This window comes from Pteronotus mesoamericanus, unplaced genomic scaffold (genome assembly GCF_021234165.1).
Source record: "Pteronotus mesoamericanus isolate MK-2021 breed Mesoamerican mustached bat unplaced genomic scaffold, CSHL_Meso_final contig_46, whole genome shotgun sequence".
NCBI classification, from domain to species: Eukaryota; Metazoa; Chordata; class Mammalia; order Chiroptera; family Mormoopidae; genus Pteronotus; species Pteronotus mesoamericanus.
In genome coordinates this window covers 1550479-1564471 of record NW_026555170.1, presented here as the reverse complement: position 1 = coordinate 1564471, position 13993 = coordinate 1550479, and the positions used below count along the sequence as shown (strand labels likewise).

At 51.5% G+C, this 13993-nt stretch overlaps 1 protein-coding gene across 1 annotated transcript in view; it reads left to right on the top strand.

Moving 5' to 3' along the window:
- The first annotated feature begins 540 nt into the window (after positions 1–540).
- Positions 541–13993, top strand: part of LOC129074142 (myosin-6) — a 51182-nt gene continuing 37729 nt past the window's right edge. The window contains exons 1-5 of the mRNA XM_054577837.1: positions 541–567; positions 1909–1962; positions 2370–2578; positions 2873–3016; positions 3295–3451. Of these exons, the coding sequence (XP_054433812.1) occupies positions 2378–2578; positions 2873–3016; positions 3295–3451 (502 nt within the window). The 5' untranslated portion in view covers positions 541–567; positions 1909–1962; positions 2370–2377. The remainder of the gene's footprint in view (positions 568–1908; positions 1963–2369; positions 2579–2872; positions 3017–3294; positions 3452–13993) is intronic.

Sequence of the window (13993 nt, the reverse complement as noted above, 5' to 3'; positions counted from 1 at the left end):
ACCTGAGAGACAGCCCCCCGACTCTGCCCTACCCTCTGCTGCCAACACTGAGCCCCCTCCCATCTCACAGTTGGATGCAGGCCCCAAGCCAGCAAGCAGGGAGGATACTGTGCAAGGGGCGAGGCCAGTGCTTGGGGCAGGGGGCTGAGGGGCAGCAGTGTCAGGGTCCAGGAGAGCCCCGGGGGAGGGCCAGGGCCCTGCCTGCCTGAGGTCACAGGGTGGTCGATTGTGGTTAGTTCCCCCTCCTGCCAGCTGTGGAATGTGAGGCCTGGGAGATATTTTGGCTGCACTTTGAGCCATCCCCGCCCTGTGGAACTCAGACCCTGCACACGCCATGCCATAACAATGACGACCACTTCCAATTGTTTCCTAGCTGGAAAAGGGGAGGGGAGTGCTATTAGGAAGGGGGAGCTGGGGGAAATGCTTCTAGTGACAACAGTCCTTTCTAAATCCGGCTGGAGACTGGGTGCAGGTGGGGGTGGGGACGCCCTGCTGCCCCATATATATGGCCCCTAACCAGGTCGGTCTCCACAGCTCTGTCCTGCACTCTGTCCTGTCTGCTCTCAGGTAGGAGCGTGGAGCTGGAAGCCTTCCTCTGGGATAAGAGGCCCCAGGTTTAGAAAAGGGCTCCTCTAAGAATAGCAAGCTGCAAGCAGGGCTTCATGCAGAGTACTGGGTCTGGTAACTGAGCACACATGTTTAGGTCTGAATATGTGTGTATGTGCCCTGGGAGGAGTGGGGAGCTCATGTATTACTGGGAGATGTCTGTATCAAAGCATATGAGACCAGAATGCAATAGAGAGGTGTGCATGTGTGTGTGGTGTGTGTACAAACATGCATGGTTTGAACACATGATGAGGGAGAGTATGTGCCTCACTGCCTAACATGCAAAAATATCAAGTGGGAGACATGCGTTTATGATCATGCCTGAGGACAAGCAGCTCCATTTGGAGGGAGACACAGGGGGAAGGGGGTGGCAGAGGATGATTACTTAGGAAGTATGAGGTCTCCAATGTCATGTCCATGCATGTGGAGGTGCTGTGTGCACATCCAGGAGTCACGACTACTACAGTGTGTGTACACTCCTCAAAAGGAGTTCGCAGGCAGGTGTGTGGCTGTTTCAGGTCTCTGTATACTTGACAGTGTACAGCATATGAGCCTATTTATGCTGTACATATATTTAAGGGCACATCTATTGTTAAGGCATAATGGCACACTGGAGGGGGTGTGTGCCGAGACATGTCAAGGAAAGGAGTATGTCTGTGTGAGACATGAGGAGCGGGCACATGTGTTTATTAAAGAACATGTGGGACGTATTTGGCTGTGTGGTAGGTGTGTTTATGAGAGAATGCCCACAGGGTCTACCCTCTGAGAATGTCCACAGAGACTGACAGTCAAATGAGGACAGGATGGAAGGGAACTGGCTTCAGAGTCATGAGAGCAGGGTTCAAGTCCTGGCTCCACCACTTATTGTTATGTGTTCTTGGACAAGCAAACCCTGTAGTCTTGATTTTCTCATCTGTAGAATGGGGTGGATTGAGTAAGAGAATATGCACGAAATGCTTTGGAGGCTGTAAAGCTCTGAACAAATGTGAGCATTTGTTGCTCATCAGGTGCCTCAAGGAAAGCAAGTTTCACTAGATGGGTATAGGCGAGGGTGAGACCATTTCCCAAGAGGGACAGGGACTAGGGCTCAGAGTTGAGTTGATGTCAAGAAGCTAGAATTAGTGCTCAGGGGATTAGAGGAACAGTGCTTTTGGAAAGCAAGGGAGAGGACAGGACCAGAGAAGCTGACTACCATTTCCCACTGATTCTCAGCCGTAGGGGAGGGGTGGGTGAGTGGGTGCTGAAGGGCAGAGCCAGGGAGCAGCAGGGGGGTGGCCCTGAACCAGCCTTCCCTCTCTCCAGGTCCCCTGCAGGTTTGAGACACTTTTTTCTCATAGACATTTTTGAGAAGCCAAGGTAAGAAAAGCGGCAGATGGGGTGTGGGGGGATCTGGGAAAATATGGAATTCTAGTTTCCTGCCTGGCCTTAGGGAGGATGTCCTGGTGACCAGGAGTCCTTACATGTTACTCATGAGGGGGCCAGGGAAGGACAAGGGTCAGAGATGGATATAGTCAAATTCCTGCTCCCACAAGAAGCCCAGGACCCTCCTTCCTTTTCCAGGAGAGCCCCAGGCTGAACAAAAGATAACCTCCCCTTATGCCCTGACAGGTTTGCCAGGCATTCTCAGGTTAAGGGATAAGTTCAAGGGACAAGGGACTTGCCAGTGATCCCTCCTGACTGCTGAGCATGGTGTTAGGCAATGGGCCCCCTACGTACAGGACAGCAGAGGGGAGGGTAGCCAGCTCTTTCTCTTGCCACTGCAGGCGCAGCCATGGCGGATGCAGAGATGGCAGCATTTGGGGCTGCCGCTCCCTTCCTGCGCAAGTCAGAGAAGGAGCGGCTGGAAGCCCAGACCAGGCCCTTTGACCTCAAGAAGGATGTCTTCGTGCCTGATGACAAGGAAGAGTTCGTCAAGGCCAAGATTGTGTCTCGAGAGGGTGGCAAAGTCACTGCTGAGACCGAGAATGGCAAGGTCGGTGGCAGGGTTGGCATGAGAAGCCACCCTGGACGCCGCCCCCCCCACCTTGGGTAGACAGAGATGGGTGCCACCAGGGTCCAGCCCACGTAGACCTGAGGAAGGTCCAATTTCTCCTTCCTCTACGTTGGGATCTGCACCTTTCAAATTGCCCTGCTCTTTCCTAACACCTAGTGTTCCTTCTCTGATCCTGCCTCCTTCTGTATTGAATACCATTGTCCTGCAACTCTCCCGACTCCTCTCCCTGCTGAGGGAGGGCTGACAGTATGCTCTGCATGTGGGCTGTTGCAGACGGTGACCGTGAAGGAGGACCAGGTGTTGCAGCAGAACCCACCCAAGTTCGACAAGATCGAGGACATGGCCATGCTGACTTTCCTGCACGAGCCCGCCGTGCTTTACAACCTCAAGGAGCGCTACGCATCCTGGATGATCTACGTGAGTGCTCCACCTGTGACATCCTTCTGAATCTGGTAGCTTCCTGGTCCATACGTATGTACCTCCTGGAGACAAGAGTTTCTGTTCTTTGTGTTCATGCAGTCTTACGCTCTGTCCTAGTTCCTATATCCTTGGTTCAGTTCTAATACGCTGGGGGCTGGCATTACCCAGATTTAGTGTATTCATAGATTTTCCTTTCTCTTCTTTGTTTCCTGGGATCTTTATCTCTAATGCCATCCTTCTCACTGGCAACTCACTCCTCCTTTTTCTACCCCTAGACCTATTCAGGTCTCTTCTGCGTCACCATCAACCCCTACAAGTGGCTGCCGGTGTACAACGCTGAGGTGGTGGCTGCCTACCGGGGCAAGAAGAGGAGTGAGGCGCCGCCCCACATCTTCTCCATCTCCGACAACGCCTATCAGTACATGCTGACAGGTGACAGGCCCCAAGTGAAGGGTTTTCCTGGGGGCCCCACGGGAGGAAATGCACATGCTGGCTCTCTTCCTCCTCCTGAGGGGTTTGGCAGCTGGGACAGGCCTGGAGAAGGGAAGGGGGTGGGGAGGTGGGTGGGGGAACACCAAACAAGAGCATCCTATGTGGCTCCTGACTCTCCCTCCCCATTTCCTCCTCACAGACAGAGAAAACCAGTCCATCCTGATTACGTGAGTGTGGATCCTACCTGGTTCCCTTCCAGAAGCTCCCTGACTCCAGCCCCATCAGGGTCCCCAGCCCCATCAGGAAAACAGCCCACTCTTTTCCCTCCACCTCTACATCAGCTCTTTTTTCTTCTGCAGCATTTCCCCTTACTTTCTCTTTGCCCTCCACCTTCCCTCTCTTATTTTCCCTCCCCAATCTCCTTCACCCGCTCTCCTCCTATTCATCATTTATCCCTAAGCTCAGTTTCACCACGTCTTCTTCAACTCTTCTTCTTCTTCCACTCTTCCTTTCAGAAACCTTCCCTATTCTTCCAGCCCCACCCATTCCTATTCAAAACAGCCCAGGCCCTTCTCCTCTGATTGGCTTTGCCCAGCTAAGACTAGGTTCCACCTGCCCAAACCCAGCACCTTCTTGTGCCATCTTTCTGGTTGCTACCCCTGACCCTGTGTACGTCAGAGTGCAGCTATGTGTTTGGGAGGTTTAGTACCCATTAGCTGCCAGTGTCAGGGCTCCCACTGTCGAGTAGGACCAGGCTTGCTGGCTTCAAGCTGTGTGTGTGCACTGCCTAATGAGCCTCTGCATGTCCTGACAGTGGAGAATCCGGGGCCGGGAAGACAGTTAACACCAAGAGAGTCATTCAGTACTTTGCTGTTATCGCTGCCATTGGAGATCGCAGCAAGAAGGACCAGAACCCAAGCAAGGTAGATCTATTGTCCAACAAAGTCTCCTGCTGCAAAAAGTCAAGAGAACCCTCTCACCTGCCATTCTCCTGACCTCTGCAGGGCACCCTGGAGGACCAGATCATCCAGGCCAACCCTGCCCTGGAGGCCTTCGGCAACGCCAAGACTGTCCGGAATGACAACTCCTCCCGCTTTGTGAGTGGTCCCTGACCTTGGGATTTGGGCTGGTTGAGGGGTGGCATCAAATATGAGCTTTCCCTCAACTCATCATTCCTCTCCTCCATGTCTCCAGGGGAAATTCATTCGAATCCATTTTGGGGCAACTGGAAAGTTGGCATCTGCAGATATAGAGACCTGTGAGTGCCATGAATCTGCTAGGGCTCAGCCTGAGCTCACCCTTGTTCTAACCATCTTGATCTCAACCTTTCTCTCTCTCTCTTTCATTCTCTGGATCTCTGGACCTCTGTCTTTCTCCATCTCTTTCTGTCTCTGTGTGTCTATGTCTTTAGGCCTGTATATCCATCTCTCTCTCTCTGAGACTTCCTCTGGTCTTTCTCCATCTCTGTCTCTGCAGGTCTGTGTGTCTCTGAGACTATTTCTCTCCTCCTAGGTCTCTGTCTCCATCTCCACCTCTGTGTGTCTATGTCTGAGTCTCTCTCCCCTTCTCTCCTCTCCCTCTCTCTCTGCTTTTTGCTTGCCACATTTACCATTCGCTTCTGTTTCCTTGTACCTAAATCCAATAACTTTCTTTTTCTTTCTTCTCCCCTACTGTTCACAGACCTTCTGGAAAAATCCAGAGTTATTTTCCAGCTGAAATCAGAGAGAGATTATCATATTTTCTACCAAATCCTGTCTAATAAAAAACCTGAGTTGCTGGGTGAGTCAGAGCTACCAACTGAGACCAACTATCTCCATGGCAACCTGGTCCCTTCTGTTTGTGGCTGCTTGTTGGCATGTACTGGATTTATGGCACTCTGGATTCAGTTCTGGGGGATGTGGAGCCACATTAAGCCCTGTCCTGTGCTCCTCTACAGGCCCTGGGCTGTGGCAGGCAGCCCAGTGAGAGCCAGAGGTTTGTGCCACATCCTAACCACATCTTCTTCCCCAGACATGTTGCTGATCACCAACAATCCCTATGATTATGCATTCATCTCCCAAGGAGAGACCACTGTGGCTTCGATTGATGACTCTGAGGAGCTCATGGCCACTGATGTAAGTGTGTAAGGACCCAGTCGAGAGTGAGTGTATTGGTGGTAAGGGGCAAATGGCCATTCTGCTGGCCCGGGAGTAGAGCTGACATTGGCTGTCTTGTTGCTCACAGTGGTATATCCCTCCCTGAAGATCAGCATGTCCCTCTGGTCAGGGTTGTGCTCGGGTGTGGGTGTGATGAGACAGGGCTGGCCAGTATTTGGTGTTCAGTCAAACCAGAGAGGGCTAAAAGCCATGGGACAGAGAGGCAGACAAGCCAAGAAATAAGGCCTCATTAAGGAAAGGAGGGAGGGAAGGGTCATGAAGATTCCGTGAGCTGAGCAAGCTGTTAGGCAAGCAGCAGATATGGACAGATATGGAAGGCCCAGGCAGAGAAGCAAGTATGGGGCTTAGAAAAAGGGCAACAGTAGGAAATGCGTGCAGGTAACCCAGAGCACCCCAGAAGACAGCTGTGACCCCGGATGCTGGGACCGTGGCAGCCTGCCCTCTGTGCTGATACTTCTTGTCTTTGTTTTGGAGTCACCTCTGGGTATGGGAATCTCAGAACTCATAGAGTTCTGTCTCCAACTGAAAAGAACCCTCACTTACCTGCCATTCTTCCTTTCCTGTGGTCCAACAATATGGGGCCTTCTTACAGAATGCTTTTGATGTGCTGGGCTTCACTCCAGAGGAGAAGAGCTCCATTTACAAGCTGACAGGTGCCATCATGCACTTTGGAAACATGAAGTTCAAACAGAAGCAGCGGGAAGAGCAAGCTGAACCAGATGGCACTGAAGGTGGGAGTCTGGGATGCTGGGAGCAGCTGTGGAGTCACTGAAGGCTGCATCTGCAGAAGAGTCATCTCTTTATCAACTTTGCTACCTGCCCTTTCCTTCCAGAGGCTGATAAGTCTGCCTACCTCATGGGGTTGAACTCAGCTGACCTGCTCAAGGGGCTGTGCCACCCTCGGGTGAAAGTGGGCAACGAGTATGTCACCAAGGGGCAGAATGTCCAGCAGGTGGGTCATCTTCAGAAGATAAATGGTGGTGGAGACTTGCATGGTGCAGTGGGAGCTTTGAAATTCACTCTTCCCAATGAGTCTGCTCACCTGCGTCTCTCCCCTACCTTCCAGGTGTCATATGCCATTGGGGCACTGGCCAAGGCAGTGTACGAAAAGATGTTCAACTGGATGGTGACGCGTATCAATGCCAGTCTGGAGACCAAGCAGCCACGCCAGTACTTCATCGGTGTCCTGGACATCGCTGGCTTCGAGATCTTCGATGTGAGTGGGGAGTAGGGAGAATAATAACGCACTCATGGGCACACATGACAAGATGGTCATCAGCCAGGCACCAGGAAGGCAGTGGGGTTCAGCTGTGACGGAGACAGGCATCGTCCTGCCTTCGGGGGCACTTCCCCCCATGCTCTGACAGGGGAGAGGACCAGCCACATTCCTTGCTGGGCTGGACACAGCCGTGGGCTGAGCCCACTGGCCACTCGGACACCTGCCTACCTGATCCGGCTCCGCCCTCATTCCCCCTGCAGTTCAACAGCTTCGAGCAGCTCTGCATCAACTTCACCAACGAGAAGCTGCAGCAGTTCTTCAACCACCACATGTTCGTGCTGGAGCAGGAGGAGTACAAGAAGGAGGGCATCGAGTGGGAGTTCATCGACTTCGGCATGGACCTGCAGGCCTGCATTGACCTCATTGAGAAGGTGCTGCCTCAGCCCCACCTGAACTCTCCACTCACACCCACCTGAACGCCCCAGTCAAAATGGCAGCTCCATCTCTTCTGAGGAGCAGGACCTGGATAACAAAAGAATGTGGAGCCCTAGTTTCCTGAGTCCTGTGTTGTCCTAGCCACCCAGGACAGGGTGGCACCCAGGAGGGCTGAGTTCCAAGGGGCTTAAGAGTAGACACAGAGAGGACAGGTACCTCCAGGATGGCCTCCCACACCAGTGTATTTAGCCATCCTGTCTTACCCATCCAAAGAGCAGAAAGTTTGAGGGTAGGGTGGGGAATTGTAAGAGTGCCCCCATTTCTAACCCCACCATCTCAGGGATCTGGATGATGAGTGATATGTAAAGCACCCATAGTATCTACATCCCCAGACTTTCACAAAGGTCCCTCCGAAATCAAAGTCTTCCACCTTGGGAAAGCTTGAACAGGTGTTAGTTAGCAGGTAACTATATTCAGAGCTGAGCCTGATACCTTAATGCCCAAAGGGGTATCTCCATAAACAGATATTAACCCCAGAGCAGGATCTATCTCCATCTGTATGTGACATGCTCAGTGATGCTCTCCCCTCCACTCTCAGCCCATGGGCATCATGTCCATCCTGGAGGAGGAGTGCATGTTCCCCAAGGCCACCGATATGACCTTCAAGGCCAAGCTCTATGACAACCACCTGGGCAAGTCCAACAACTTCCAGAAGCCACGCAATGTGAAGGGGAAGCAAGAAGCCCACTTCTCCCTGGTCCACTATGCTGGCACCGTGGACTACAACATCATAGGCTGGCTGCAGAAGAACAAAGACCCACTCAATGAGACAGTGGTGGGCCTCTACCAGAAATCCTCCCTCAAGCTGCTCAGCAACCTGTTTGCCAATTATGCTGGGGCTGATACACGTAAGTAGAGACTGGGAACCAGGGGACTAAGGAACAAGGTTTTTGCCCTGCATCTGAAACAGATCAATTGCTACAGCCCACCATGTCCATGTCGGGCTATGCCCAAGGTTTACAGGCTAATTGAGGTAGAATTAGGTGGAGAAACTGAGGCACCCACAGTGAAGACCTTCCCCTGGAAGGCCAAATGCCAGCAAGGATGTGAACCAGAGGCTGTGACTCTTCACCCCTGCCCTAATCTTCCCAGACACCCACTTGTGTGCCTTATCTTTATTCTCTTTCCCACAGCTGTTGATAAGGGCAAAGGCAAGGCCAAGAAAGGCTCATCCTTTCAGACTGTGTCAGCTCTGCACAGGGTAAGTGTGTGAGCCCAGCCCCAGACCAGCAAGACTCTTTCCTTGTCTTGTTCATCCTTACCCCTCCCCCTCCCTGTCTCTTCATTCTATCTGTGATCCCACTCTTTGTCTTCTTATCTCTTCATTTCTACATTCTCCCCTTTCATTTGCTGGCCTCTTCCCATACTCGGTTCCCATCTCACCTCTTTTCTTCCCTTCCTCCCTTCCATCCTCTCTCTCCTCCCCCGTGCCTTCCCCCAACATTCCTTCATTCTCCTTAGCTCCTTGCATTTTTTCCATCTCTTTCCATTCTTCCTCTCCTCTTCTTACTTTTATTTCTTATACTTTCTTTACTTTTCCCTCATTTTTCTGGGCCACAGGAAAATCTGAACAAGCTGATGACCAACTTGCGCTCCACACATCCCCACTTTGTCCGTTGCATCATCCCCAATGAGACCAAGTCTCCAGGTGAGCCCCAGAATTTGGGACCAGTCCACTCCCGGAAACTCACTGCCCAAGAACAGGTCCTTCTAAGTCATCTCCTAGTCTCCCACCACAGTGCTTTCCAAATCACATTCTCCTCCATTGTTCCCCATGAGGTCTCTCAGACCATGCCCTGCCCCATTGCTACCTTACATTTGGAATGTGTAACTCAGGGCAATGTGTAAGGCACTTTGATGGACACTACCTCATGAGTGCCTTGCAACCCTTAAGGAGACATACAAGGATTGTTCATCCCTTTTGGACTGATAAGTGGGTGTCTGGGTTTAAGGCTTGGCTCTGTTCAACTTAGTGACCTTGGTCAAGTCTCTTACTCTCTCGCGGCTTAGTTTATTCTCTAGAAAAATGAGATATACCTGCTCTGGCTACCCTGTGATAATAAGAATAAACAAAATAAAAAATGTGAAAGCCTTTGATTGCTCTTAAAAGCTATAAAAAATGAAAAGAAATTAAAGATCATTATAAACTGATCTGCTAAGATGACCAGCTCTTAAGTGGCAGAGGCACGATCAGAACTCAGGACATTTGGCACTTAGTCCAGTGCTTACCCACACACTCCTCCCCCCTCCCTCCTGCCACAGGGGTGATGGACAACCCCCTGGTCATGCACCAGCTGCGCTGCAACGGCGTGCTGGAAGGCATTCGCATCTGCAGGAAAGGCTTCCCCAACCGCATCCTCTACGGGGACTTCAGGCAGAGGTGGGTACAGGACGCCCCAGGGCTCAGAGGACAGGGGGAGCTGTGGCAGCCTTGGTGAGGAGGGGAGTCTGCAGGTGGCCCCAGATTCTATGGGCAGAGCAGATTGGTGCAGCCATGGGTGACTCCGGGCACCTCCTTCCCAGGTATCGTATCCTAAACCCATCGGCCATCCCTGAAGGGCAGTTCATCGACAGCAGAAAAGGAGCAGAGAAGCTGCTGGGCTCCTTGGACATCGACCACAACCAGTACAAGTTCGGCCACACCAAGGTGAGTCTAGAGCTCCATAGGGTGGAATTGCAGGATGTGTGGCCAGCTGAGGGGACGCGCTGGGAGTTGGGATGGCAGGTCCCTGATTCCTGGCTCCCTGTATCAACCCAAAGGCTGGAAGCCAGGCTTCCTTTCTGTCTTGTCTTTCACGTTTCACTCCCAGGTCTCGGATGGAGCAGGTGATGGGTCACCTGGGAGTTTAGCCTGGGTCTCCCCGCCTCTTCCTCCACCCTAGATACCCTTCCTTCTCTGAGGCTGTGGTCCCCTTGGCTCTCCCCCTGCCACAGGTGTTCTTCAAAGCGGGGCTGCTGGGGCTCCTGGAGGAGATGCGAGATGAGAGGCTGAGCCGCATCATCACCCGCATCCAGGCCCAGTCCCGTGGTGTGCTCTCCAGAATAGAGTTCAAGAAGCTGGTGGAACGCAGGTGTGAGATCTCAAAAGGAGGTTGCCAGCCTGAGGCCCAAGCTGGTTCAGGGGCCATGCCAGGAGGAAAAGCTCATGGGATCTTTGAACAATGAGACCAGCAGGAGTGTCTCATAGAGACAGAGGGTGGGCCTCATGGTCAGAGAACGGGGGGTGGATGAGAGAAAGGGCCCAGGAGTCAGGGCCTCCTAGAGCCCTTTAGAAAGGAAAGAGAAGGGATCTCTCACCACCCCTCTCACTGGGCCCCTGCAGAGACTCCCTGCTGATAATCCAGTGGAACATTCGGGCCTTCATGGGGGTCAAGAACTGGCCCTGGATGAAGCTGTTCTTCAAGATCAAGCCCCTGCTGAAGAGCGCAGAGACAGAGAAGGAGATGGCCAACATGAAGGAGGAGTTTGGGCGCCTCAAAGAGGCCCTGGAGAAGTCGGAGGCCCGCCGCAAGGAGCTGGAGGAGAAGATGGTGTCCCTGCTGCAGGAGAAGAATGACCTACAGCTCCAAGTGCAGGCGGTGAGGCTCTAGGCTGCTGTTGACTCTTCCACCCAGCTCTGCCTGCACCCTGCTCCTCCCCACTCAGGGTCTCTCCACCTTGTCCCCTCACAAGCAGAAGATTCTGGAATCAACACTTTCAAAGACTTCCAAAGGGGGTCCCTTGAGAGAAGGAAAGGGAAGGAAGATGTGGGGAGAACTAACTTCTAAAACACAAGCTTTCCACCTGCGTTCATCCTGGATCCACAGCTCAATAATTCTGTGAATTTGAGCAAACTATGCATTATCTTTGAATCTCATATCCTCATCCCTAAAGATGCCCATCTCACTACAGTGTAAATATATAAAGAGTGTATATTTATTTAGTTCCCTCCCTTCAATAGAGGAGATCAGAGGAAGAAGGCCAGATAAAGAGATTTCTGATTTCCTTCCCTCTGTTCCCATCCCCCAATGTTCCCAACACATTGCCCTGAAATTCTTCCCTTCTCCATTCTTCTGAGGTTCTTCTCAGAGAGGGGACATTCTGGAGCTCCTATAGGGAGGCCTGAGCCTCTCCCTCCTTCCACCTACCATAGCAAAGACCCCACCTAACCTCCCCTCTGTGCCTCACCCTCAGGAACAAGACAACTTGGCTGATGCAGAGGAGCGCTGCGACCAGCTTATCAAGAACAAGATCCAGCTGGAGGCCAAGGTGAAGGAAATGACCGAGAGGCTGGAGGACGAGGAGGAGATGAACGCCGAGCTCACTGCCAAGAAGCGCAAGCTGGAAGACGAGTGCTCTGAGCTCAAGAAGGACATTGATGACCTGGAGCTGACACTGGCCAAGGTGGAGAAAGAGAAGCACGCAACAGAGAACAAGGTGAGGGCAGCTCTCTCTGCTTCCGGCCCAGGTCTCCTCTCCTCAGGATTCGAAGACCACACTGACCTTAAGCAACACTAGGCCGCTCAGGAGATCCTGATAGCAATGTGGTCCTTGGCATTGGAGATTGCCATAGAGGTCGCCAGGCTGGTGACTGTTGACCCTAAAAGGGATGGGGTTCTTGGTTGACAGGTGAAGAACCTGACAGAGGAGATGGCTGGGCTGGATGAGATCATCGCCAAGCTGACCAAAGAGAAGAAAGCTCTGCAAGAGGCCCACCAGCAGGCCCTGGATGACCTCCAGGCTGAGGAGGACAAGGTCAACACGTTGACCAAGGCCAAGGTCAAGCTGGAGCAGCAGGTGGACGATGTGAGTAGATTGTCACAGGGCCTAGTAGACCATGTCCATTTGTGTTCGCGTGTGTGTGTTTGTGCGGTGGAATTAGATAGTGCTCTCTTTCCTAAAACCTTTCTAGAAGGGAGCTGGGAAATAAAAAAGGGGAAGAGTGATCAAGTGTGGGTTATGTAGATCATCCCACTGATATGATCAACAGTAGAGATAGGCTTCCTTATTTCAATTTAGGTTCAAGCCTAAATATCTCTACCTTCAACCAGAGGATTTAGAGGATTATCTCATCAGAAAATGATGCATTTCTCTGGGAACTTTTGAGGCTTCTCAAGGAGATCCTCTGACTTCTAATATTTTAGGCAGGATCTGGTCCTCAGCGATCATTGTTTCCACAAATAGTTCTTTGTGCATATCTCTGTTGACTCAGTCGCAGCCATAAGACTGTGAGCTGCCTTTAGGGGGAAACTTGGACTTATTCAATTTTGTTTCTGTAGTGCTTAGCATGGTTCCTGAAACCAAGTAGGTGCTTATAGGATGCAGAATTAATAAATGTGGCTTTGGGATTTCATCCCACAGTCATTCATTCAATCATTTATCGTTACTAAGCATCCCTACATGCTAGGCAGTCTCACAGCTCCCTGGTAACATTTAGCCTACTCCGGGGAAGCTTTCCCAAGTACTGGACATCCCAAACCCTGGAGTGGCTAAGCTTTCAAATCACCAAGTCTGGATACTTGTCCTTACGGAGCACACTGGTCCTTCTCTCCACCAGCTGGAGGGGTCCCTGGAGCAGGAGAAGAAGGTGCGCATGGACCTGGAGAGAGCAAAGAGGAAGCTGGAGGGTGACCTGAAACTGACCCAGGAGAGCATAATGGACCTAGAGAATGACAAGCAGCAGCTGGATGAGCGGCTGAAAAAGTAGTGTATTCCCCTCCCTGTTGCCTTTTTTCCTCCCCAACCTGGCAGCTTGTCCTATGGATGGCAACCTAAGCTGACCCAAGGCATCCATCCTCAGAGGCAACAGCCTCATGCAGTTTCAATAAGTGGGAGCAAAATTGTGGTCAAAGCCTCTAGGAAGAGTGCTTTCCTTCCCCAGACATGCACTTCAGGGCCCAGCAGTCCTTCCCAGCAGAGTCTAACTTGAATCCTTCAAGCCCTTTCTTTCTTTTGGGTACTTAAACGGGGTGAAAAATAACAGCTTTCTCCCTTTATACACAAGTCTTTTTGGAGACTGGCTGTTAACATGGAAGGAGGCTCCAAACAACAGCCTCTCAAGAATGTTCTTTTAGGTCCCTCACAGAGAACCCAGAGCACAGAGAAATGGGTCAGCCATTGCACTTGAGCAGTGCAGGGTCTGAACTATTTCTTTTGTTCTGATGAACTTGTGGTTCTAATTCTTATTGCAAATCCTTCCAAAATGTATAGTCCCACTTCCAACTTGGTAAACAGTGAACCTGCAGAACCTATTTGGGTAATCAAGGATCCTATGGTGCTTTACACTCAGTCCTTTGAAAGACTCTGAGAATCATCATGATCCATATCCTCATTGGGCTATGTCTGTCCAGGAGGCTTCATACTTATCCAGGCACAGTATTTGTTGGAGTGAATATAATCTCACTGATCCTCAAACCACCTTTAAAGCATGGTATTGGTAGCCCCAATTTACCAAAGAGGAAAACAGAGGGTCAGAAAGATTAACCAAATTCAAAGTAAGAGCGACAGAATTAAAGACTGTTTGGAACTCAAAGGAGTCTTTGAAACAATCAGACCAACCCCCTCATTTCACAGACAAAAGAGGGAGAGTCCCTCAGAGCCCAGGTCCCATCACTCCACCTGCAGTGCTCTTCCCATTGCATTTTCTGTTGGACTTCAATCCTTGAGCATGTGGGCCCTCCATCAGCTCTAGAA